Source organism: Callospermophilus lateralis, chromosome X (genome assembly GCF_048772815.1).
Source record: "Callospermophilus lateralis isolate mCalLat2 chromosome X, mCalLat2.hap1, whole genome shotgun sequence".
Classification (NCBI taxonomy): Eukaryota; Metazoa; Chordata; class Mammalia; order Rodentia; family Sciuridae; genus Callospermophilus; species Callospermophilus lateralis.
The window spans coordinates 51,066,203-51,093,276 of record NC_135325.1 but is presented as its reverse complement, the minus strand read 5'-3'; the positions used below and the strand labels follow the sequence as shown (position 1 = coordinate 51,093,276).

At 37.3% G+C, this 27,074-nt stretch overlaps 1 protein-coding gene and 1 pseudogene across 4 annotated transcripts in view; one reads left to right on the top strand and one right to left on the bottom strand.

Moving 5' to 3' along the window:
* Ogt (O-linked N-acetylglucosamine (GlcNAc) transferase) overlaps positions 1-19,024 on the top strand; it is a 37,804-nt gene extending 18,780 nt beyond the window's left edge. For 3 of the 4 annotated variants that reach the window (XM_077107508.1, XM_077107509.1, XM_077107507.1), the window contains 17 exons: positions 1,520-1,599; positions 2,128-2,323; positions 2,581-2,721; positions 3,306-3,406; positions 4,223-4,376; positions 4,457-4,558; positions 4,925-5,104; positions 5,746-5,904; positions 6,045-6,134; positions 7,595-7,720; positions 8,201-8,371; positions 8,483-8,599; positions 8,684-8,854; positions 10,395-10,547; positions 13,382-13,634; positions 13,893-14,016; positions 16,750-19,024. In XM_077107508.1, coding sequence (XP_076963623.1) covers positions 1,520-1,599; positions 2,128-2,323; positions 2,581-2,721; positions 3,306-3,406; positions 4,223-4,376; positions 4,457-4,558; positions 4,925-5,104; positions 5,746-5,904; positions 6,045-6,134; positions 7,595-7,720; positions 8,201-8,371; positions 8,483-8,599; positions 8,684-8,854; positions 10,395-10,547; positions 13,382-13,634; positions 13,893-14,016; positions 16,750-16,924 — 2,493 coding nt within the window. In that variant the 3' untranslated portion in view covers positions 16,925-19,024. Of the gene's footprint in view, positions 1-1,519; positions 1,600-2,127; positions 2,324-2,580; positions 2,722-3,305; positions 3,407-4,222; positions 4,377-4,456; positions 4,559-4,924; positions 5,105-5,745; positions 5,905-6,044; positions 6,135-7,594; positions 7,721-8,200; positions 8,372-8,482; positions 8,600-8,683; positions 8,855-10,394; positions 10,548-13,381; positions 13,635-13,892; positions 14,017-14,314; positions 14,507-16,749 lie in introns of all 4 variants that reach the window. The other variant, XR_013154681.1, reaches the window with a different exon arrangement.
* A 5,702-nt stretch (positions 19,025-24,726) lies between these two features.
* LOC143639145 (high mobility group protein B3-like) lies at positions 24,727-25,315 on the bottom strand (annotated as a pseudogene).
* Positions 25,316-27,074: the final 1,759 nt, after the last annotated feature.

Sequence of the window (27,074 nt, the reverse complement as noted above, 5' to 3'; positions counted from 1 at the left end):
TCACATTTACCAGTAATCATTATCTCTTCACTGTTTTGGTTAAAGTTTGCATTTACCACACAACAGGAATGTCTTATTTTGGGGGTGAGTTGGGGCTTGGGTACAAAACCCAGGTCCTCATACATACTAGGCAAAGCACTCTACCACTGAGCTATATTCCCAAACCCCGAAATACCTTTATTTATTTATTTTTAAAGAAACTGATTTGCTAATTTGTGGTTAATAAGTACTTATATTTATGTTTTTGACACAAGGTTTCAATAACTTGCTGAGGTTGGTCTTAACTCTACAACCTCCGTCTTTAAGCCTCCTTTGTAGCTGGGATCGTAGGCATGAGCCATCATGCCCAGTCCAGCTCTGAGTACCTTCCTTTTTTTTTTTTTTGCACTGGGGATTGAACACAGGGACTCTTTACCACTGACCTACATCCCCAGCCCTTTTTAATTTTTTTTTTTTTTTTTAATTTTGGGATAGGATCTTACTAGGTTGCTTAGAGCCTCACTAATTTGCTGAGTCTGACCTCAATCTTGTGATCCTCCTGCCTCCCAAGTTGCTGGCATTTCAGGCATGCACCACTGTGTCCAGCTAAATAGTTTTCTTGATCAGTGGTTATCTACCTTGGTTGCTTGTATGAAGAACTCATACTAGATAGGGATGTCCTGGCTGCTTTTTCAGAGGGTCTGATTTAATAGCCTATGATGATGTCCAGGATGAATTCTTAATATTTGACAGATTGAATTTCACTCTTCTGTATTTTAGGACAGTTTAAAAACAGTTCTAGTTATATTTTAGGACAGTTTCATAACTATTGGGAGATACCATTTAATTGTTAGTGTCAACTTGAAATTATATATTTTTGTGAGAATTTAGCTGTACTTAGTATGCAGTCGAATTTATAAAACTTAGATACACATTTCCTTTTCATTAAGAGCTTGCTGCTTATTTCTGTCATTATTTTTAAAGAAGAGTTGGATTGGCTAATTGTGAATAAAATAAGGCTAAATCATTAGCAGCATTCAGCTCAGTAAAACTGGATGGACTCAGTTTTTAGTTTTTTCCCATAAGGACCCATTTTGTTTATATGAACATGTTTTGTTTTACTGTGGTGTAGATTGAATCCAGGGCCTCATGCATGCTAGCTAGGCAAGTGCCCAACCATTGAGCTACATCCCTAGCCCCTCTGGCTTTTTGAGATAGAGTTTCGTTGAGTTGTGATCAAAGTTGTGATCCTCCTGCCTCAGCCTCTCAAGTAACTAGGATTATAGGTTTGGACCACCTTGAAGTCTTTTGTTTGCTGATGATTGAAGGCAGGGTCTCTCCAATGTTAGGTAAGTGTACTGAGCTACACCTCCAGTTGTTTTGATAAGATTGAGGTTTATAAATAATGAGAGGGAACTACATAAGTATTTAGTGTTTAAAAATAATATTTTAATTCTAGAAAATAGAATTGGAGGTTTAAAGTAACCTCAGAATTAAAAAAAAATTAACTTGCCCTAAGTAACTGTTTTGTAATTTTTAGGCTGTTACACTTGACCCAAATTTTCTGGATGCTTATATCAATTTAGGAAATGTTTTGAAAGAGGCGCGCATTTTTGACAGGTGAGTGAATGTTCTATTTAATAAATTTTCTTGAGTCTTTGTTGTATGAGGATTTGGACTGAAGATATGGCAATAACTTGTTGAAACATATTTTCCTTATCTTGTATGTTGTTTTTCCCTGCTGTGTTACTGTTTCTTTACAGATATTTTCGCCTGGATTTTCCTTGTTGGATTTCCTGAAAGCCTTTATCCTCACTGGGAGTTCAGTTGAAATTTCCTTTATTGTAGAACTGTTGAAATGATTAATTATCTCTTAGGGTAAATTATTCCTTTGCTATAATTCAGAAAGCTAAGTAAATCTGAACTTCACTTCTTTGTTGTTGTCAAAGGAAAGCCTATTTTTTATGTGGGAATAGACAGTTTCTCAGTATGAAAACACATTTTATAAAGGTGCATTTTTTTATTTGAGGTTAAGTATGCTATAGTGTGAATTAATTGTAATTAGTTACAATTAATTGGCCTGTTTTGGTATAGTTAAAAATTAGTTGCATTTTTTTTGTGTGTGTGTGTTTTATTTTTTATTTACAGAGCTGTGGCAGCTTACCTTCGTGCCCTAAGCTTGAGTCCAAATCATGCAGTGGTACATGGCAACCTGGCTTGTGTATACTATGAGCAAGGCCTGATAGATTTGGCAATAGACACCTACAGGCGAGCTATTGAACTACAACCACATTTCCCTGATGCTTACTGCAACCTAGCCAATGCTCTCAAAGAGAAGGGCAGTGTAAGGATTTTTTACTCAGTTTTATCTCTTTGTTATTTGGTAGTATTATGAGTTTTTTAATGTTATTAAGTATTGAGATGCTTATATTGGTTTACTGTGGAGTTTTGGTTGATGGGAAGAATACTAGAAAATATCTATTTTCTGGACTATTATTAGCCATGCTTAACTAAGTAATTATTAAAATTGTTAGAATAGTATCAGTGGTGGCCCTACGATTATTTAGTATAGGTTTTGAATAGTTTTGTTTTGTTTTCTAGGTTGCTGAAGCAGAAGATTGCTATAACACAGCTCTTCGTCTATGTCCCACCCATGCAGACTCTCTGAATAACCTAGCCAATATCAAACGAGAACAGGGAAACATTGAAGAGGCAGTTCGCTTGTATCGTAAAGCATTAGAAGTATGTCGGGTGGGGTGACTAATATTTTGTTTATGTGATAGTAGAGGGAAAGTGGTTAAGTGTGCTATGTCTTCTACCTCTTTTATAAAAATATTAGTTGAATCATTTAAAAGAGGATTATTCATTGAACCAGTAATTAAGTAGCTAGGAACATGGGGTCCTGTGTGACATTCAAGAAAATCCCTACATTCAGAGTTCATCATTTTATGGTTAGATAGGATCTATACAAAAAATTAAACAGCTACAATTCAAGAGGAATTAGCAGTAAGTATGTTATTTCAGTGTCTTGATAGCTATGTGGTGATAAGTAGATGTGGTTCGGAGCTCAGAAGAGAGATTTTGGTGGTGATGGAATGGTCAGTATAAACTATGAGGAGGAAAGGTCTACCTCAGGAGAGGTATAAAGGAGAAGGGGAGGTAGAATCTGGGCAACTAAGCTTTGAATAATGAATAAACTTGGAAAAGATGGAGAAAAGCTTAGAGGTATAAAGGTATTTGAGCAAGGTTCTTAGGATTGTGAGAAGTTATTACTTTTGTTTTGACAGAATTTTTTTTAAACTTGAGTTTTGATCTTGACCCTATAGGTCTTCCCAGAGTTTGCTGCTGCCCATTCAAATTTAGCAAGTGTACTACAACAGCAGGGCAAGCTGCAGGAAGCTCTGATGCATTATAAGGAAGCTATTCGGTAAGAAACTCACATTTATTGTTTTTAGGTATCTTTTAATTTTTAATGGCTTGTCATTTGGCTGGCACTTAAATGGCTCTTTTTTGGAGAGAGATACTAGGGTTGAACCCAGGAGTGCTTAGACACTGAGCTACATCTTTTTTTTTATTGTTATTATTAGTTGTTCAAAACATTACAAAGCTCTTGATATATCATATTTCATACATTTGATTCAAGCGGATTGAGCTACATCTTCAGCAGTTTTTATCTTTCATTTTGAGACAGGGTCTTGCTAAATTGGTGAGGCTAGCCTTAAACTTGCAATCCTCCTGCCCCCGCCTCCCAAGTTGGTGGAATTACAGGCATGCACCAGTGTGCCCAGCTTAATTCACTTTTTAAATTTTTTTTGGTACCAGGGATTGAACCTCAGGGCCACTCAACTACTGAGCCATATCTCCGCTCCCCCTCTTTTATTTAGAGATAGGGTCTCATTGAGTTGCTTAGCGCCTCATTAAATTGCTAAGGCTGGCTTTGAACTTGCAATCCCCCTGCCTCAGCCTCCTGAGCCACTGGGTTTATAGGTGTGCACCACTGCACCCTGCTTAAATGGCTTTTTTTAAAAAAATAGTTTTAAGTTGTTGATGGACCTTTATTTATATGCAGTGCTGAGAATTGAACCCAGTGCCTCACACATGTGAGGCAAGCACTCTACCACTCAGCCACAACCCCAGCCTCTTAAATGGCTTTTACTAACAGAAAAAAGTAACATGATAGGGGTTTAAAGATTTTTGTACTATATAAATAAAACCTTTGTAAAACCTTTGTCCTTTCCTTCAGAATAAGTCCTACCTTTGCTGATGCCTACTCTAATATGGGAAACACTCTAAAGGAGATGCAGGATGTTCAGGGAGCCTTGCAGTGTTATACTCGTGCCATCCAGATTAACCCTGCATTTGCAGATGCCCACAGCAATCTGGCTTCCATTCACAAGGTACTCCTGTTTAATTGTGCATTGTAGCACCAAGAGTTTATTTTAGGAAACTTTTTATCATCCACTTTTTTTCTTTCCAGGATTCAGGGAATATTCCAGAAGCAATAGCTTCTTACCGCACAGCTCTGAAACTGAAGCCTGATTTTCCTGATGCTTATTGTAACTTGGCTCATTGCCTACAGGTAAAGAATAAAGGCCAGTAATTGACTTCTAGTGGTATAATCGCCTTTAATTGTTAGGTGCTATAATAATCCAAGCCTGACTAGAGACAGCGTTTTATTTATTTATTTTTAATATATTTTTTTTTTTACTTGTAGGTGAACACAATACCTTTTCTTATTTTATTTTTCAATTTTTATTTGGTGCTGAGGATCAAATTCAGTGCCTCAAACATGCTAGGCAAGCACTCTACCACCAAGCTATAACCCCAGTCCAAGACAGTGTTTTAAATAGCTTATCTGGCATTACTTTAGGGCAATAAAATAAAATAAAAAATTAAATTCCAATATAGGATTCCCTGTATAATAACTTCTTTTTGCTTCCTCTAGATTGTCTGTGATTGGACAGACTATGATGAGCGAATGAAGAAGTTGGTCAGTATTGTGGCTGACCAGTTAGAGAAGAATAGGTTACCTTCTGTGCATCCTCATCATAGTATGTTGTATCCTCTTTCTCATGGCTTCAGGAAGGCTATTGCTGAGAGGCATGGGAACCTCTGCTTGGATAAGGTATAGTTCTTTTGTTTTAATCTTTTTATTGTAAACTAAAACAGATACAGGAAACTGTGCAATTACAACAGATTGTAAGGCAAGTTGAGAAATGAAATTTTGTGAGCTGCCTCAAAAGTCCTTTAAATTGTGTCCTCTCTGGAGCATGACCTCCTCTACTCCATAGGGTGGAATCCTTAACTTAGACACTAACAAATGGGTGATGGTGTTAATTTCTTGAAGTTGAAAACCATAATGTTTAATAAGGTATGTGGTATTTTGTACTCACCTTTGAGAATTAGAACACTATTTAATCAAAGGTTGGATTTGCTGAGGAGAAGTGAGTCCTAGGTATAATTTTAAAAAATGCTTCCCTATAGAATTTTTAAAAATGCTGCCGGATTTATCATGCTTTGTCCACAGTACTGAATTCCTATAAATTTTATATTTACTCAGGCTATTCCATAGGTCTCAGAAACAGGTCAGGTATAAAAGCATATTACATAAGCCACTAAGATTGCATTGAGCTCTATGAAATAAATGAAGTGTTCAGAGCAAAACTCTCTCAACCAGTGTGAGATGTAGGTTTGGTGTGTTTTTAGTTTTCCTAGATGAAAATTTACATAGATAATCTACTAAAAAACATTGGATTCTGTTGGTAGATTAATGTCCTTCATAAACCACCATATGAACATCCAAAAGACCTGAAGCTCAGTGATGGTCGACTGCGTGTAGGATATGTGAGTTCTGACTTTGGGAATCATCCTACTTCTCACCTTATGCAGTCTATTCCAGGCATGCACAATCCTGATAAATTTGAGGTAAGGCTAGTGTTTCTCTAGAATCACTGTTTAAAAAAGAAACCACAGTAGTGCCTTTACTGTCACCTTAGGTGTTAAACCAGTGTCTTTTGGAAAGATTTGAATAAAGGCCATTAAATACACTGTCTGCTGCCTTTCAGGTATTCTGTTATGCCCTGAGTCCAGATGATGGCACAAACTTTCGAGTAAAGGTGATGGCAGAAGCCAATCATTTCATTGATCTTTCTCAGGTAAGTTAAACTCTTACACTTCAAACTTTTTGAAGAAAGTTCTGGGGATTTAACCCAGGGCCTCAGGCATACTAATATATCTTGAAACTTGTAGAGAACATGATTTGCTGAGTATGTACCTACTCAGGAAATTAAATTATTTTAATAATTAAATTTTTTCTTTGTAGATCATTAGCCAATTTAGTAACCGATACAGATAATGTGCAACATAGTGTCTAAAGATATATATGTATATGTGTATATATAGAAAAAATATGTATACATGTGTATTGACACTTTCTTTTTGTGTGTGTGTGTGTATATATATATATATACACAAATCATTGAAGTTCTAGCAGAAAGGTTGTGAGACTCTAATCGCTTAATAACTAGTATGCACCAACATCTTTTCTAGCATACTGTTGCTTCAAAAGAATGCCTGGCCTGGCCTGGTGGTACATGCCTATAAACCCAATGACTTGGGAGGCTGAGACAGGAGGATTGTAAATGCAAGGCCAGCCTGGGCAGCTTAGTGGGACCCTGTCTCAATATTTAAAAAAAGGAAAAAAGAAAAGGAGACAGTAGTAGCTCAGAAGTAGAGCACCTTGGGTTCTGAAGGGGAGTGAAACAATAGTTCTGGGGGAAAAATATATGCCTGGCCATGTTTGATGGATGTTAGAATTCTTTATGACCAAGAAGCACACCAACCTGCTTCTGAAACCTGCAAGGACTCGCTCATTATTGACCAAAGTCTAAACTCTTCAGCATAGTCTTTACAACCTTTCTTAGCCACTTTGTTTTTCAATACTTTTACCCACCATTCACCTCCCATTTAAAAGTGAACTATTTATAATTTTTTAACCCTACAAGGGCTTTACTCCAATTCCTTATTTACTCTGTTCTATCAAGATCATATTCTGTCAAACTCCCACAGGCTCTTATTTATCTTTCTTTTTTTTTTTTTTTTAATTTTTATTTTTTAGTTGTAGGGGCTGGGTATATAGCTCAGTTGGCAAAGTGCTTGCCTCACATGCACAAGGCCCTGAGTTCAATCCCCAGCACTACACACACACACACACACACCAAAAAAGTTGTAGATAGACCCAATACCTTTCTTTCTTTCTTAATCTTTATGTGGTGCTGAGGATCAAACCCAGTGCCTTGTGCATGCTAGGCAAGCACTCTACCATTGAGCTACAACCCCAGCCTCCTATTCATCTTTGAAGGCCCAATTCAAATATCAACTCCCTTGTGAAACCCTGTCACTCATACATTCAATCTAGAAGGAAACTACTTCCTCTGTGTTCTGTTTCCTTAATGCCTTGAGTCCATTTTAATGGGATTTACCTATATTTTTGCCCTGCATTAATTCAGCAAATTTGCGTAGCGATCATTTTGTATCTAGGAAGCTGAATTTTAATGCCATAAAATTAATTGAGTTAATTTGAGATAATAGTGAATTCTTATTTTCTATTCCACAGATTCCATGCAATGGAAAAGCAGCTGATCGCATCCATCAGGATGGAATTCATATTCTTGTAAATATGAATGGTTATACCAAGGGTGCTCGAAATGAGCTCTTTGCTCTCAGGCCAGCTCCTATTCAGGTAAAAGAATTAATAATGGTTACTCACAGTGTGTATTGAACTAAAAATACAGTGATGTTGTTCACTGGCTGATATTAAAACAACAGAGCAGACATATTTGATTTGAAAATAGTATAGTTCTTGAAATGAACAGGGACAAAGGATTTTGAGTGTTGAACACAATTCCTACTGGTACATATGTATGGAGAGATGTACAATTTAAGATTTTGTATAAACAGTTACTCTGTCTTGCAAATTTGAAAAACATTTCGGCACTTAAACAGCTAGTCTAAAATACTACTTAATTGTTCTTGGTTTAAGAAGTCACCCTTCCTTGTTTATTTACTTATTTAATTTTGGAAGATTTTTTAAAACCACTTTATTGAAGTATGATTGACTCAAACAGTTGTACATATTTAATGTGTATAACTTGATGGATTTAAACATAAGTGTACTGATGAATGTTCTTAATCTGTTTTTGGTCTGTTTTTATTTTTTAAGGCAATGTGGCTGGGATATCCTGGGACTAGTGGTGCACTTTTCATGGATTATATCATCACTGATCAGGAAACTTCACCAGCTGAAGTTGCTGAGCAGTATTCTGAGAAACTGGCTTACATGCCCCATACTTTCTTTATTGGTGATCATGCTAATATGTTCCCTCATCTGAAGGTAGGTAGAAACTGGTGCTTTGGGGAATTACAAAGAACTATTGTCATTTATTTCCTTGTTACTGTCCATACACATCCTAAAAGACATGTCTGAAACTGTCTTTTCCATTAGAAAAAAGCAGTCATCGATTTTAAGTCCAATGGCCACATTTATGACAATCGGATAGTTCTGAATGGCATCGATCTCAAAGCATTTCTTGATAGTCTACCAGATGTGAAAATTGTCAAGGTCAGAACCTAGTCAATCTTTGTCATTGAAGTAAAGTTAAACTACATTTGGGATCTTTTCTTTAATAATGCATTTTTTTTTTAGATGAAATGTCCTGATGGAGGAGACAACGCAGATAGCAGTAACACAGCTCTTAATATGCCTGTCATTCCCATGAACACCATTGCAGAAGCAGTTATTGAAATGATTAACAGGGGACAAATTCAGATAACAATTAATGGATTCAGTATTAGCAATGGACTGGCAACTACACAGGTGAGAAGAAAATAACAGATCATAATATATACCACTAAGCATGCATTTATTTCCCTTAAATCTCATAATAACTCTAGGAGTTAAGAATCATTATCCCTGTTTTATAGATAAAGAAATGAGTTTGGTGGAGACTAATAGCTTATGTAGGATTTTCTGATTTTAAAAGTCCCCTGAATTCAGCTAAGAAGTTAATGAGGGTCCACTTTGTTAATATCTTGTTTTTCCCTACCTGTAGCTTTACTCTCTTACCATATAGTGGAGTATCTGTAGGTACCATACAGTGTCTTATTTCTATAAACTCATCCTTTCCCTGGTTGAATCCTATTTAGAAAGTTTCTTCAGGAGCCTGTTTCTATACTAATCTCTAGCCTCTCCATTCCCTGCTCCATTGTCTTCTATGCTTTGTTAGTATCTGGGATATATCATTACATTTTGTATAACACAATATAATTCCCTTTGTTTATATCTCCCAGTGAATGGAATTATTTTAGGTCCCATGTCTTAACTACAGTAATGTAATTTATACTCAAATATATTTTGCGTACTTGAATATGTGAATATATTGTTCTGTCAAGAGAATATAAATCAAGTGTCACAGATCTCTTATGAGCTATCAGTTTTGTTGAATTGTCCATATTCAACTTACCAAACAATGTAAGATAATAGTAAAATGTGTTGGACTAGTATAAGATGATAATTGTATGTAGAAGCTCAAATGGTAGTGATCAATGTGAGGAGAATCTTGGAAGACTAATTGCAGTTTAGTCTTGAAAAGTGGATACGATTAAAAAGGCATTTCATTCAGGAAGAAAGGCCATTAATAAGGTTTTGAGAACTTTTGACTAGAGCAAGAAGTTTCATATTATAGTTCCCGCATTGAGATAATGCAGGAGTATGACACCGTTTTGCATCTTACAGTCTTTTTTCTTTTTAATTTGGTGCTGGAGATTAGAACCCAGGGCCTTGTGCATGCGAGGCAAGTACTCTACCAACTGAGCTAGATCCCCAGCCCTTACGGAGTTGTTTTTTTTTTTTTTTTTTTTAATATTTTTTTAGTTGTTGATGGACTTTTATTTTCACTTATTTGTAAGTGGTGCTGAGAATTGAACCCAGTGCCTCACACATGCTAGGCAAGCGCACTACCGCTGAGCCACAACCCTAGCCCCCCCTTTACGGAGTCTTTATTGATTAAAAACTATGAGTCCCAGGCATGGTAGCTCATGCTTGTAATCCCTGCAACTTGGGAGGCTGAGGCAGAAGGATTACAAGTTCCAGGCAAGCCTCAGAAACTTAGAGAGATCCTGTTTCAAAATTTAAATAATAAAAGATGTGACTTAGTTATTATGTGCCCCTAGGTTTAATCCCCAGTACCAAAAAACCAAACAACTATTGGACTGGGTTGGGTATGTAGCTCAGTGGTAGAGCCTTTGCCTAGCTTATGTGAGGCCTGGGTTCAATGACTAGCACTGCAAAAAGTAAAGAAAATGTCCAACTATGTTAACTTTAAACATAATCATCATCATTCTTTTCTTTGTTTTAGATCAACAATAAGGCTGCAACTGGAGAGGAGGTGCCCCGTACCATTATTGTAACCACACGTTCTCAGTATGGGTTACCAGAAGATGCCATCGTGTACTGTAACTTTAATCAATTATATAAGATTGACCCTTCTACTTTGCAGATGTGGGCAAATGTGAGTACACATAGATTCATTATTAATGTCCAGAGATTGGTAACAATTTTGTACATAGACTATATTGCTGAAGCTTCTTTCTTCTTCATTCACAAGCTGTTGTACTCATTTCTTTTTCTTTCTGTTTTCTTCCATACTTGGGTATTGAACCCAGGGGCACTTTACCACTGAGCCTTTTTTATTTTGACATAGGGTCTCCTTGAGTTGCTTAGGGCCTTGCTCAGTTGCTGAGGCTGATCTCAAACTTGAATCCTCCTGCCTCCACTTCCCAAATTGCTGGGATTATAGGCATGCACCACTGCACACAGCTGTTGTGCTCATTTCTAAGCTACAAAAAAGTTATGGATTTTTGATTCATTTTTTATTTCTCCTTCTAATGTTGTCTTTTTTCCCCCCCTGTCCTGGGGATCAAAACCAGGGCCTTCATACTAGGCATGTACTCTGTACTATACCTCTAGCCCTCTTCCAATACCTAAATTTCACATTACGATATTAAAAAAAAATCTTACATATTAAAACTTTTCTGTCTAGATCATAGGGGTCAGAAAAGAACCAGGTGGTAGCTGGGCTTGTAATCCTAGCTAGTTGAGATGCTGAGGGTGTATTACAAGTTCCAAGCCAGCCTGAGCAACTTAGACCCCGTCTCAAAATATAAAAAAGATCTGGGGATTTAGGTCAGTGGTAGAGTGCTTGCCTACCATGTGGGAGGGCCTGGATTCAATCCCTAGCAACATCAAATAAATAAATAAATAAAATTAAATAAAAATAAAAATATCAGATGCCAAATAGCTTCAATTTTTTGGTCCATACTCTGTTACATCTGTTCAACTCTGCTGTTGTAGCATGAAATCACCCTAGACATTATGTAAATGAATGTAGCTGTGTTCCAATAAAATTTTATTTATAAAAACTGGCAGCATGCTAAATTAGACGCTCATTCTGTAGTTTGCCAACCCCTGGTCTAAACTGATAGCAAAAGCTGTTACGTATATCTGCCCATGTTTAACATTCATGCGATATTTAAAACTAGGAGGAGTCAATTTATTCCATTACTTCTTAGACACCTTGTCAGATCAGTTTTCATAAGCAGGGTATTAGTATCCATAACTGGCTCTTAGTCTATGGAACTAAAATGGCATATTTTGTCTTTAGGTAATATGGAAACAATTTTGTGGTGGATTTTTTTTTTTTTTTCCTCTTAATAACTACTTGTTTTGATCAAAGGTCAGAGGAAGGTAGAGAAGATACGTGTGCATGTCTACTATTCTTTAATCCTCATTACTCTTTTGGGTACTAGGGGTTGAACTCGGGGGCACTCGACCACTGAGCTATATCCCCTGCCTATTTCGTATTTTATTTAGAGACAGGGTCTCACTGAGTTGCTTAGTGCCTTGTTTTTGCTGAGGCTGGCTTTGAACTCAACAATCCTCCTGCCTTTGCCTCCTCAGCTACTGGGATTACAGGCATGTACCTGGCTATCCTTACTTCTTGATACTCAAAAAAATCTTTCTATCCATTTGTGGCAAATTTATTTGGCAGCAAAACTATCTGAACTATCTGCTTAACACCTCACTTTTGCTATGAAAATATTCATAGTTTTTTATTTATTTATTTCATTTATTATGAATATTCCTGCATATCAATGCAGAGATACTAATGTGTTCACAAGGAATTGCTGCTGAAGGGGTTAGATAATATATGTGCATTGTACTATGTTTAAAAAATCTGAACTATTGTGAATTTGGAAATCTATTTCCACCCACTTCTTGTTTTTATAAAGTTTAATGACAAACAGCCATATCTACTTGTTTATATAACGTCTGTGGCTGCTTTTGAGCCACAGAATAATTGAACAGTTATCATAGAAATCTGTTAGTCTCTGATCTAGAGTACACAAAGTTAAGCAAATGTGATTTTACTTTTGTTGTGACATGGTAGAGTATTTAAAATTTGGGATGCTGGCTGTGGTGACAAGTGCCTATGGTTTCCATTATTTGAAAGGCTGAGGCAGGAGGATCACTTAAGCCTAGAAGTTCTGGGCCAGCCTGGACAACATAGTGAGACCCTGTTTCTTTAAAAACAAAACCAAAAAACCATAAAGTTAAAAAATGGAATTCAACAAAAAACACTATTTAAATTAGTTCCCACAGGATACATCTCAGATTGTGCCAGTTAGTGATTTGTTTGTGTCATCTTTTGCATTTTCCTCTCTGGGGATAGCTAAGCAAAAGAGGCATATAATTCAATTTACATGAAGGCAAGACTTTTAGGTACACAGTAGGTTTCTTTCTGAGTGCAGTAGAATTATTTTAGATAGAGACATGAGAAGTTTTTTTTTTTTGTTTGTCTTTTTTAGGTACTGGGGATTGAACTGAGCATGGGGGTGGACTCAACCACTGAGCCACATCCCCAGCCCTACTTGTATTTTATTTAGAGCTAGGGTCTCACTGAGTTGCTTAGCACCTCACTTTTGCTGAGGATGGCTTTGAACTTGCAATCCTCCTGTCTCAGCTTCCTGAGCCGCTGGGATTATAGGCATGTGCCACTGCGCCCAGCCTTATGAGATTGAGAAGAGCAGATGTGCTAATCATAATTATTCTTACTAGGCATGGTGGCAGTGATAATCCCAGAAACTTGGGAAGTTGAGGCAAGAAGATTATAAGGTTTGAGGCAGCCTGAGCAACTTAACAAGACCCTGACTCAAAAGGGTTGGGGGATATAGCTCAGTGGTAAAATGCTTGCTTAGCATGTGTGAGATCCCAGGTTTGATTCCTAGTACCAAAAACAAACAGTAACAAAACACAGAAGTAATTATTCTTATTTTCCCTTTTCAGATTCTGAAACGTGTTCCCAATAGTGTGCTGTGGCTCTTGCGTTTTCCAGCAGTAGGAGAGCCCAATATTCAACAATATGCACAAAACATGGGCCTTCCCCAGAACCGTATCATTTTTTCTCCTGTTGCTCCTAAAGAGGAACATGTCAGGAGAGGCCAGCTGGCTGATGTCTGCCTGGACACTCCGCTCTGTAATGGGCACACCACAGGGATGGATGTCCTTTGGGCAGGGACACCCATGGTGACTATGCCAGGTAAGTTGCTAATAAACTATTGGGCTCTTTCTCATTCCTTAAAAAAACATGTCTTTTCGGGGAAAGATACTTCCAGGTAAAATTACAAAGACCAGCACTAACTTTTAAGGCAAAATGATAGAAAATGAGACTTGTTCACATTTGAACAGTTAGCTCCATTCTCCTCATCTACATTGTGTGAATGCTTAGGTAAATAACATTGATAACTGTGTGCTATTTATATTCTCAGATGTGTAATTATTTTCTTTTGTATTATAGGAGAGACCCTTGCTTCCAGAGTTGCAGCTTCCCAGCTCACTTGCTTAGGTTGTCTTGAGCTTATTGCTAAAAATAGACAAGAATATGAAGACATAGCTGTGAAACTGGGAACTGATCTAGAATAGTAAGTAAACTTTTCCATGAACAAATTATATGTTAGAGAGAATATAGCTATTGTAAAATGAAACCATAAATTAAGGGTTATATTAAATAAGTGAATTAGTTGTATGATCTCTGAATGGGAGAAAACTTTATCTAAACTCTTGTAAGTGAAGTAATCATTAGGTTTTAATATATAAAAGAATAAATGGCTAATAAAAATTTCAAGAAAATTAAAAGGCAAACAAGAGGGAAAGAATCTTTGTTTCATATGTCAAAGTATTAATAGCCTGAAGAACATTTAAATTTTAAATCCCTCATAGGAAAGTAAACAAGGAAATGACCAGACAACTCACTGAAGTGGAAGTACAAATGATTAACAAGAAAAAGTTTCAGCTTCTGTAGTAGAAATGACAATTAAAATAATATTGAGGTATATCCATTATTTGCCTATAAAATAAAAAGATTTTTAATATGATATCGATGAGGGAGCATTGAGGCCCTTTCATACATTGGTGAGTAAATTGGTACAACCCTTCCTCAAAGTTTTAAGAATCTTAAAAAATATCAGACCTTTGACCCTAATACTGCCACTTCTTTACTGTAGTACGATAAGGGAAAAAAACAAAAATAACTTAATTGCCTGAAAATGGGTGGGAATTATAGGGGAGATGCTTAGGTAATTGAAGCTTTATCCATACAATAAACTACCTGTCTTTTCAATGAGGTTTTTTCCTTGGGTAATAAGGGCAATTTTTTTCTTTGTGTTTTTCTGAGAAGTAACATGTTAAATAGATGCTAATGGAAATGCTCAGACTGCCCTTTTATTTATGAGGTTTGGGAACTTTGAGCAAGTTTATCTCTACCACCTGCAAAATGGAGCCTAATGGTAGTACCCACCTTGCAGAGATGTTGTGAGGTTTAAAAAAGGTACTCCCTGTAGAGAACTTAGAAGAGTTCTTGGTGCATGGTAAACATTCAACAAGTATTAGCTTTTCATTATTTTCCAATTTTTTTTTTTTTTAATTGAAAGCTTGGGCATTTTAAAACATTTAAAATTGATGTCCATCAGTCTAGGTATAAATACAGTGAACACTTTTCTTTTTGAGTCAGAACGTAACAGTGAAACACAGCTTTACTATTCAGTGAGTTTTGAGAGATAACCTTTGATAACCCAAATCTTGTCAAGATATAGAATATTACCATCACTTCACAAAGTTCTTGCTACTTCTTAGTTGGCCCTCCTCATAAACTCCCAGAGACAAATGCTGTTCTTTTTTTCCCTCCACTATAACCTGGTTTAGCCCTTTTAGAATTTTATACAAATAAAACCATATAGTGTGCACTCTAAAAGGCACTTTTTATTCAGTGAGTTCATTCCTTTTTATTGATGAATAGTATTTCATTGTATAGATGTATCACAGCTTAACCATTCTCCTACTTAGCCAGAGATTTTTAAAAATATATAGCACAGAGGGTCTTTTTCTTTGGAAGGTAGACTAATATGGACATGGATTGAGACCTTCAGATACATAGCCATTTTTACTAGTTCTGTTCTATAAGACATTAAAATAACTTTTTAAATTATTGCTTTTAAAAGTACACAGAAGTGTTCTGACTCCTGGTTCTAAAGAAATAATTCTTTTTTTTAATTCCCCTTCTGAATATATTAGACAAGTCTTCTCCCCCCCACCATTTCTAGAAAAATTGATTGCCCCCCCCCCATTTCTGACAGAACCATAATCTTGGTGATACTAGGAACATTTTCATTGTATATCTAAATATAAGTCTCATTCATGTGCAATAGACATATTGCAATTATGGCCATAGACATTGCATTTCTTTTCCCCTTGAGTGTTTTCTCATTCATTACAATCTTTCTAAATTGAATATTTCATGTAATACATTTATGCGTGAACTATTTAAAAAAATACTTCAATGAACATCTTTACATAGTCATGTGTGACTGCATATCTGGTTATTTTCTAAATTTAATTTTTAGTTGTAGTTGGACACAGTACCTTTATTTTATTTATTTACTTTTATGTGGTGCTGAGGATTGAACCCAGCACCTCGCACGTGCTTGGCAAGCACTCTACTGCTGAGCCACAACCCCAGCCCCATACTGGTTATTTCTTTTGAATAAATGGAAAAGCATTAGTGAGAAGTCAGAAGTTATTAATATTTAAGGTTAGTACACAGTTGCTAAATTGCTTACCAAAAAAGGAAAGCGGTTTCCATTTGGGCAGGTAGTTAGTGTATAGGAATAGTTGTGTACCATTGCCAATTCTTGTTTTTATTTTAAAGGTAGAAAAGAAATGGAGAAAACATGGGGCTGGGGTTGTGGCTCAGGGGTAAAACGCTCACCTAGCACGTGCAAGGCCCTGGGTTCAATCCTCAGCACCACATAAAGATCAATAAAATAAATTTGTTTTATTATGTCCAACTACAACTAGAAAATAAATATTTAAAAAAAATGAAGAAAGCTTGCTATCCCTTGGATATACATGTTTAGGAAAGAACTAATTTTTTTTTTTTCAGAGCATATAGGGTGAACTTGATTGTAAGTGTTAGCATTGTGTTGGTTGTGACCCTTCCCTTTTGCAGCATTGAGGTAATGGGCCGATGGTGGTGGTGGGGGGAGAATGTGAATCTTGGTCATGTATTTTGCCATAAAGGTTACTGAGTATATATAGAATCTAGTTCTGAGTTTCTGCTATGATTTGTAAACTTGGTTCTCCTTTTTTTTATTACCTAGCCTAAAGAAAATTCGTGGCAAAGTCTGGAAGCAGAGAATATCTAGCCCTCTGTTCAACACCAAACAATACACAATGGAACTAGAGCGGCTCTATCTGCAGATGTGGGAGCATTATGCAGCTGGCAACAAACCTGACCACATGATTAAGCCTGTCGAAGTCACTGAGTCAGCCTAAATAAAGACTATGCACAGGAGAATTACCCCATACCTGAGCCTCAACCTTCTGGGGGAAAGGGAACTAGATAACACACTTTTTACTTATCTGTACAGTACAGTTGCAGATGGGTGATATATAATGGTAATAGAATAGCACAGCCAGATTTGCTTCCTGCATGATAGGGAGAGACGCAGAGATGGAAAACTGCTGTTCCACAAGGAATCTCCGTAGTTTTGCAGCAACAAGGTGGTGCATAGGTCTGGAAGGTCTGATCTCCCTTGGTCTTCCATGGGATGGTTAGTATGGAAGGGAGATATAGATTGTCCAGCCGTTTTGTGATTCCATGGATTGATTGAGTCTTCTGAATTAATTTTTTTCTTTATATTTTGGGTATTGGAGCTTTTAAAAATGTTTGGTTTCAGGTATTTTTATTCATGTGAAGTGTTTTTGATTTTCTTGAGATAAGGTTTTAAGCTAAAATGTGGGTCCCTGTTTTAGTTTCTGAACTCTTGACAGATTGACAGGGACTTTGCTGGTGTAGTCTTTTTATAGGTTTTATAAACCACTTGAGCCTATATCAGTCGTTTTAGTGTTTGACCTGATGTTTGGAGCTACCAGTGCTTTGTTGCTTTAGATTACTGATTTTTTTTTCCTGGTCCATTTTCCATTTCCTTCTCTCCTCCTCCACCTCCTTTAAAAATTCTCCTGTAATTTAGCTAACCAAGTATGAAAACATCCCAGAGTGTTTCTCTTAAACACACCATCTGGTGCCAAATGAAAAATTTAGGAGTGATTATCAGTTATGAAGGGCACAGTTATGGTACTGTCATTGATGATAATATAGATTTTTTTTGCCTAATTTTGACCTATTTTACCAGTGTTTTTCCCTTGACTGCCCCTTCTATGCTGCTTCCAAAAGTGATAGTGTGTGATAAGATTTTTACCTTCTTTTCTAAAGTTTGTTTTTTTTTTTAAAGTGAGTCCTGTTCTTCCTATTTCTTTCAGCAGAAATGAAATCCCAGGTAAGTATAAGTATTCAAATATTTGATTAGTAAGTTGCAGTTATCTCCAATACATTAAGTAATGTTCGTTGAAAAATTTGTTATAGGTAAAATCTCTGAAGGACCATCTATGTATATGAGTAATTATTTTTCAGACTTTGTGAGGGTATTATATAATTGTCTATTGGACTTGGTCTTGAGGTTTGTGTGGATTCAGCCTCAATAGTAGCAAACTGCATTGCTGCTTGGTTTGGAGTACAAGTTAGACTTTAGCACTCTTGGAGCTTGAATTCTTGGTATTAAAGACCATAGGAATAAAACTATTGAATTTCAACAGGATTGAGGGCTTGAGGCTTAAACAAGCCAACATATGAATATGTGTTTTGTCTTGCTGTACTGCACTTATGCTATCCAGTCAGTAACAGATATTTTTGTCTGCTAGTAGTATTCTAGATTATAATGTCTTTCCAAAGCTCCAAGGCAGTGCATCTATTCTGTAGTTGCAGCTGTTGCCTGAATGTATCCTAGCTGACAAATTACTGAATAAGGAGAACTTGAATTTCTGAAAGATTTGTACTGCTAACCAGAATCTGAGTGAGGAGTCTCAAGTGTAATTCTGAACCAGAATTACGTTAATGAACTATGTGTATCTTTTAACATTGTAAATCAAGAAACATCAGTTGAGGGATTTCTTATTTATTTTTTCTGATTGAAATACCAGTTAAAGGTTGCCAGCATGGTTTCAGATAAACTGATGTTTGAAGTTCACTGAACTACTCAATGTGGAATAGGACAATATACTTCCAGTGCCCTCAAGGCTGTGACTTTACAGCCATTTTACATAGCACATCATTCCTCCTATAGGAATGAACTTCTTCCTGGCACGAAAAGTAGCCGCTCTGGTTGAAGCTTTGCTTATTGTAACAGGCTTTTATTTCCAGGTAACATGTCTGTGGAAGACTTAATTCTGAATAGAGATATAGATATTACTGGAAACTAATTTTTTTTTCTATTATACTCTGCTTTATCAAAAAAGTAAAACATTTAAATTGTGCTACAGAAATTCAGATGTTGTCTTGTGATCTTTAAACAATAAATGAATGATTTTCCCCCCTAATATGGCTGACGTATTTTGTGTCCTAGTGTATTGCTGAACAGAGCAATGGGATCATGCAATGACAAAATCTGTATTTGAATAGCTCTAAACAACATATAAAAGGGGTGGATTTTCCTACTGAGCTGTAATATCATTTTGTCTTCTCACATAAGTCTGGTAGAGGGGTAGACAACAAAGCCTGTGACCCCCCACCCCCAAACACCTATTCATGCTTTTTATTCTTTGCTTATGACTACTGTACTACACCCACTCCCATAGTTTTTTTTTTTTTTTTTTTTTTTTTTTAACATGGACTTTTTATTTTGGTTCTTGGGAACAAAATTATTTTCCTTCCTTCTCTGTGTAGTGGCTGAACTCGGCCAGAAGAGAAGATGATTTCAGTGTATTAGGGATCTGAATAGGCTGTTTGGTTGCCATTTTCTGAAAGATATGATGGAAAAAAAATTGTTTGAAATAAAATTTTGAATAATTTCCAACTCCTTCATTGTGTCTTCAAAAACCTAATGTGGGACTGGGGATGTGGCTCAATAGTACAGCACTTGTCTAGCATGTCCAAGGCCCTGGGTTCAGTCCTTAAGCACTGAAAACAAACAAAAATCCAAAACAACAGCAATAACACCCTAACGTGGACTAGTTTTTGTTTCCTAAAAGATGGTATAGGAACAAAGGTATCTAGTAGCTAGTCACAAAAGTTTTAACTCCTACCCTCTTCTATTTAAGAATGTGCATTGGGAGGTTGGGGTTGTGGCTCAGCATTAGAGTGCTTGCCTAGCACACGTGAGGCCCTGGGTTCGATCCTCAGCAGCACATTAAAATAAATAAAAGTATTGTGTCCAACTACAACTAAAAAATAAATATTAAAAAAATGTGCATTGTTTATTTCCCCCTCTACTTCGGCTCCTCCTGCCTTCAGTCTAAAGGATTTTCTTGTACACTTTGAATAAATTTGTGTAACTTTTGAACTGCCTGTTTTACAATTTGATTCCAGTCCAACCCACTCTTTTAGCTATATCTAACATTTAAGGCTTTCCCCCCCAAACCTCCCTTTTCAAAAATGGGGAAACAATTTGCTTGTTTATGGTAGAGATAGTTGTAATGAATAGCTCCATTTACCAGAGTTTGAATCCCAGCTCTGCCATTCTCTAGACAAATCATCTCTGTAAAATGAGAGTGCTTTTAACAATGCCTCCTCTGCCCCTCTTTCCAACAATCTCATTATGTTGCTCAGGCTATCTTTGAACTGGGTTCAAGCTGTCCTTTCAAGTAGCTGTGCTACAGTGGTGTAAATGTGTTCACTGTCTGCTCCCCTACTGTCACTCCTCACCACCTCCCACCCTGTGATGCTCAATGCCTACATTCAATCCCTACCAGGGATTGAAACCAGAGGCACTGTACCACTGGTCTTCCTTAAGTTGGTGACGCTGAACTTGAACTTGGTATTCCGTTCCCCTCAGCCTGTGGAGTTGCTGGATTACAAGCAAGTGCCAGTGTCCCCGATTCATTATAGGGCCTAAATCCATATAAAACACTTAGAACAATGCCTAGAACAACAACAACAACAACAAAAATGTAGGGATGTTTTGAGTTCTATTAGCCAAATGCCTAAATTGTGAAATTCATGGTTGTCTGCTAGAAAGTATTTGCTACTTACATTTTTCTTGGTATGTTTGGAGTGAACACCAAAAAGCTTCAAGTAACCAATCTTTCTTTTAGCTCCAGGGTTTGGAAGGTTCTGGAAGCAAATGTCATAATTGAATGTTGCTGGGCGCTGTTGGAGCACTGCCTTAATCTTTTCTAGGGGGAGTAGGTGGCCTTCCCCGCGTTGGTGCCAAGTAGTTTGGAGGGCAGGCAAACTTACTTAGAGGTACTGACAGTTCAAACAAGGGAAAAGCTTTACTTAGTGAAGTACTCCCGAGGATAAAACTTTGTTAGGATTGGGGTCTTTTTATCCTTAAGGCCCAAAAAGTTAAGTTTAGAGACCTTTAATCAGAGAGAGACCTTTAATCATAGAATGAGGCTTGGGTATCTGAACTTTTGAAAATGGCACTTTTGCAACAAATAAATTTTGTGTGGAAGTGATAGACCCGATTCCGGAAGTACTGCAGGTGGGCGCGAAGTTTAAGTTCATAGCAAAATTCAAATCTGCCTTGTGGCCATGCTGTGATAGGTGGGTGCAAGGAGGGCGGGAACACGTCAGTTCCTACTTCCCTGTGGATTTGGGCTCTATAAAAAGGTTTATGCCTGGCAGTACTTTGCAGTTGTTCTGGATCTCGCGCACCTCTGTGAGCTGCGATCGGCCATGCCAGAGGCGGTAAAAGCAGGTGAGTAGTGGGTTGAGATGGGTACTGAAGAAGATAATCCTAATTGAGCAGATTTAGTTAAGATCAGGATCGTTATTTACCTTGGACAGTACCAGTGAACTGTAGGACTGATTTAGGCAAAATATTTTGCCCCTTATACAAAAAGCTTTTTCCCTCTAAGTTAAAAAAAAAAAAAAAAAAAAAAAAAAAAAAAAAAAGCTTTCGAGTCAGCCATAATGGCGCATGCCGGTAATCCAAGCAATTTAGGAGGCTGAGGCAGGAGGATCGCAAATTTGAGGTCTGCTTCAGTAAATTTTTTCAGACGCCACCTCAAAACTTGGGGTGTAGCTTATTGTAGAGGGCCCCTCGTTTCAATACACAGTACCACAACAACAACAAAAACAAGCTTTCTGGATATTTTAATTTTAATTTTTGTGATTCTGGTACCATAAAAATGGAGTGGGGTACTTTGAAGGTAGTTAGCGTGATCTTGGCTCAAACTGTGAAATGAGTGTAGGGGATGGATGCGGGGGGGGGGGGGGGTGGGGGGTGGGGAGCTGGATCAGGGCCTGAGAAGACCTGCTGGTGGAATAAAGTGTAAGTAGAGAAAAATGGAGGTATGGAGTGGTGGTGACCTGATCAGTGGAAGGCAGGTTGAAAGGTTGTGGAAGGGGGTTAAGGGGAATGAAAGGTGTGGGGGAAGGGGTGGTTGAGATCAGAGGGATTAAAGGCAGGGGGGGTAGGAAGCGGTGGGGGAAGGGTAGGTGTTGTGTGGAGTGGGGGTGGGGGAGTAGAAACCTGATTGGTGGAAGACCAGCCACACGGAGTAGTAGTTGGAGGGAAGGTGGATGAGTCGAGGCCTGATTGGTGGAAAACTGGCTGAAGCCCGAGTGGTGGGGGGAGGGTGGAGGTTTGATCAGAAAAGCCGCCTAGAGTCTGGTAATGTTGTAATCAGCACTAGTAGAGGTGTGGGGTGATACAGGGTTTGGGGCGTATTTGGTGGAAAACTCATTGGGGGCCAGATTTGTGAAAGATGAGTGGGATGCTGGAGTACGGGGAGGGGGGGGATGGGAGTGGTAGAGGTTCAATTGAAGGAGGCGGGGGCTGGGAAGGCAATGGTAACCTGAGATTGGGGAGTAAGGTGGAATAGTGGGAGAGGGTAGAGGGGCCAGTGCCTGAGAGGTGTGAGACTCATTTGGGGGCATTAAATCAAGTAGTGGAGGATCAGCTCGGTGTGTAGGGATTGGCATCCTTTTGGGGCCGAGAGCATTTGGTGGGAGACCGAAGAGAGGTTTTGGTGAATGCTCAGGCCTTACAGTAAGAAAATTATCTGGAGACTAATAAATAATTGTCTTTGATCAATTTCCTAAGAGTGGCATGTGAAGTGGTTTAACTTTAGGGATTACTGTTGGCTTTGGTCTTTCTGATTAATCTGCATAGAACTTTGGTGAGGCAAGATGGGGTGGGTTGATATGCCGTGTCTCTCCAGGGTTGTTTTGTTTTGTTTTTGAGTTTTGAGATGGGGTCTTGCAGTGTTACCCAGCCTGGCCTTGAATTCCTGGGCTTGAGTAGTTGGGATTATCCGTGGCTCTAGTGCTTTTTTTATTTACATATATACAAAAGGGAAAATCTTCAACAAAACGAATTTAAAATACTTATTTCATAAAGTTTCAGCTTTAAATTATAGTGCAGAAAGCTTCCCAAATACAGAATGTAGGAATGTGTCTGGTTCTGAGTTCCAGATTTCTTAAAGCATATCTTTATCTTGACTTACAGACATGGCCAGGTCGGAAAAAAAACCTGGCCAAACTGGCCAGTGGCAAACCCAGGATGATGATTGGTGAGATTTGAAAAATTGTTTTTTCTTAATCTTACTTTTTTTTTTTCCTGAAACAACTTTCTCAAATAGTATGTTTATTTCATTTAGAGTCTGCAGAGTGTATAATTTGGCTAATGTTAAAATTATAAAGAAGGATCTTAGAATCTAGGAGTCCAGTCTCCTACAAGATGCACAAATCTTCTGTGTAATGTATATATCTATGGCTAGGAGCTCACAACTCCATGAAGCCACACATTGCATTATTAAATATATGTAATTTCTAGAAAGTTCTGATGGATTTCAGACCTACTGTTATATAACTTCCACCCCATTTTCGGTAGTGCTTCCCTCTAGAGGGAGCCTTTCTTTCTCCATGCTTACTGGAGGTATTTTAGGATAGCTCTTTATGAAACATGCTAATAGTTTTTATTTTATTTTTATGAATTTTTAAATATCTTTCTACATTTTTATTGGTGCATTTTAATTGAACATATTGATGGAATTTATTGTTACATATTTGTACATGCACACTAGCTGACTGTTTTTTTCTCCTTCCTCTTCAGAAAGTATATAATATTAGAAGAAGGTACGAAACATAGAACAAAGTCTGGAAATAGACAATGTATATATGAAAATTTTAGTTCATGATAAAAATGCCATTTAAATCAGTGGAGGGAAGATGATGGATTAGTTAACAGATAATTTTTTTTCAGTTTTAAAAATGTAATACTGTTTATTTAACTTCAAAAACATTTCAGCATTCTAAACATACAAAAAATAACATAATGTCGCAAATTGCATTTAAGTACAGAAGGTTCTTGAACTTTCATTGATGCAGTAGCTCTTTGCTTTGCTGACATGAAGAGTTCTACAGTTTGTTTGAAAACACAGTTTAAAATCTACCGTACTTAACTAAAAAAAAAAAAAAAAATTCAAACACTTCTCATGCCAGCTGACCCCCCTTTTTCCACAACTAAGAAAAGCAGCAGAATGCTATATCACTATATACAAAAACAAGACAACCTGAAGCTAAATGGATGCCCACCACAGTGTCAACAGGTCCAGCCTCACAGTGCACGCCCTGAGCTACGGCCCCTCCAAAAGGCATCTTCCCCCCACAGCCTCAATGCCAAGCAAGGAGCATCAAGAGTTTGTCTCGTTGTTTTATTCTTTTTACAGACTATAGATATGTACAGTTGATAACTGAGGATTTCTAGCCAATAACCATATAGTTAACACCACCTTACAAATTAAAAAAAAAAAAAGCCAGAAACATCTTCAAATGCCTTGTCACACCAACAGCAAAGTGCACAGAGTGAGGAGAACAGGAGAGTGCCTTTTCATTTTAAAAATGTTTGGAAATATGTACAACTTTGATACAGTTTTAAGGTGCTCTGGACACCTAGGGCCACTTCATGAAAACCACTGACAATTTCTAGAGCATTTTGAGAGACTACAATATGATCGTGATCAAATTCTGAAATTAAACCTAATGAGAGTAACAGACACATCTCAAATAAGATGTGTCAATCATGGCGCTCCCCTACTCTAAGGTATTCACAAGAAGACGGATAAACAGTTTTTTATTCATCCTCATCCTCCTCCTCCTCTTCATCTTCCTCTTCCACTTTTTTCCGGGCAACTTTAGCAGGACCCTTTTGTGCCATCAAACTTTCCTTTAGACTTATAGTCAGCAACATCCTTCTCGTATTTCTCCTTCAGCTTTGCAGCCTTAATGATGTATGGCTGCTTTTCACTGTCACTTAAGTTATTCCACATCTCACCCAGCTTTTTTGCCACATCTCCAATGGAGATACCAGGATTTGTGGACTTGATCTTGGGGTGGAATTCTGAACAGAACAAGAAGAATCTAGACGGTGGTCTTTTGGGGGCATTAGGGTCCTTTTTCTTCTTGCCTTCCTTAGCTGGCCCATAGTCCTTCATTTCCCGATCATAGCGTACTTTATCTGCCTTTGCCATTTCATCAAATTTAGATTTCTCTTTCCCAGACATTGTCTTCCACCTCTCAGAGCACTTCTTGGAAAATTCTGCAAAATTGACAGGGACTTCTGGATTTTTCTTCTTATGTTCTTCTCTGCAAGTCTGCACAAAGAAGGCATAAGCAGACATCTTGCCCTTTGGTTTCTTGGGGTCACCTTTAGCCATCCTGATTGTATTGTTCGCTAGTCTGGGCAGCGCAGGGCACCAACAGATAATTTTTTAAAAAATATTTTTTCTTTAGTTGTAGATAGACACAGTACATTTTCTTTATTTTTAAGTGGTGCCGAGGATCAAACCCAGTGCCTCACGACTGCCAGTCAAGTTCTCTACCACTGAGCTTCAACCCCAGCCCAGTCAAGAGATAATTTGAGGGTGATTGGCTATTTGGAACAAAATAAGAGTTCTTCATTGCTTCTTATGCCAAAATAAATTTCACATGGATCAAATATTTTAAAATAGAGGGACTGAGACTGTAGCTCAGTGCAGAGCACTTGCCTAGCATGTGTGAGGCACTAGTTTCGGTCCTTAGCACCTATAAAAATGAAACAAAAGCATGCTGTCCATCTACAACTATTAAAAGATTTTAAAATAGAAAAAAATTCTATCAGGAAAACATAAATTTTATTTCTAGTAATTTTGTAGTGGACTAGTCTTCTGAGCTTAATATCAAATCAAAGGTATAATAATGGCAAATAAAAACTGGAAAAATATTTGCATTACATGAAAGGGCTATTTTCCTTAATCTACAAAGAACTTTTGCAAACCAGTATTTTTAAAAAGGTAAACAAACAAGTAGAAAATAGGCAAAGGATTATTAGAAGTTAGCTTTCAGGGGGGAAAAATCAAATTGCACATAAATATTAACATTTATTCAATTTTTAATTATATTACTTAAATAAAATAAGATGCCTTTTTTATAATTTAGAATGGCAAAGATGAAAAGGGGTTTGGTAATATATAGTGTTAGCAAATTTGTAGAAAAGTAGGCAGTCTCACACAATCTTTGTGGGAATATAAATTGGTGCAACCTTTTTGGAGGACAATCTAGAAGTATCAGTTTTTTTAAATGTTTGTTTTTTAGTTTTAGTTGGACACAATACCTTCATTTTATTTATTTTTAGGTGGTGCTGAGGATTGAACCCAGGGCCTCGCATGTGCTAGGCGAGCACTCCACCTCTGAGCCACAACCCCAGCCCCTAGAAGTATCAAATTTTTGAATGCCCAAGTTCTTTGGCTCAATTCCACTACAAGGACTTTGTCCTTCACTTCAAAAGCAATTAAATTTAATTTCTTTGATATACACTCATATTTAGGTGTATAATTGTGATCCTGTGCATGCTTGCTTTGTAATTCAATCTTATTTTCTCTTACCTGTGTTTTTTGAATACTTCTCTCTTGTCCTTTCTCCTTACAATCCAAAGCTAATATTTGTGTTCTTTTATTCTTTTCTCCATATAATTGCATAGGTACAGGCTGTTTTAGTCTTTTTTCAGTTCTGTGGAAGAAGGATATATAATTTAGTTATCAGTACATAGAAAATATGTATGAGGACATTCACTGAAGCATTTGTTTATAATAGCAAACATTTCAAAAGAGCTTAAATGTCCAGTGAGCCTAGTAGAGTAAATTACAGTTCATCCCCATTACATAGATAATGGTGAGACTGTTAAGGTGCTTAAAGTGAAAAATGCAAGCTGAGAAATAATCCATATAGCATAATATTTGCAAAAAAAATGTGTGTGCACATGACTCGTGCTGATAGGTGCTTTTGATAAGAACTTTGGATGAAGATGAGAGATACATTGTTTATCTGTGGGGAACACTCTGCTGGGGAAACAGGGACAAGGAGATCCTCTTCATTCCTGTTTTAAAAACATTCCTGTTTTTTCATGAGTTATTAAAATAGGATTAGCAAAAGAATGCAGCAAAC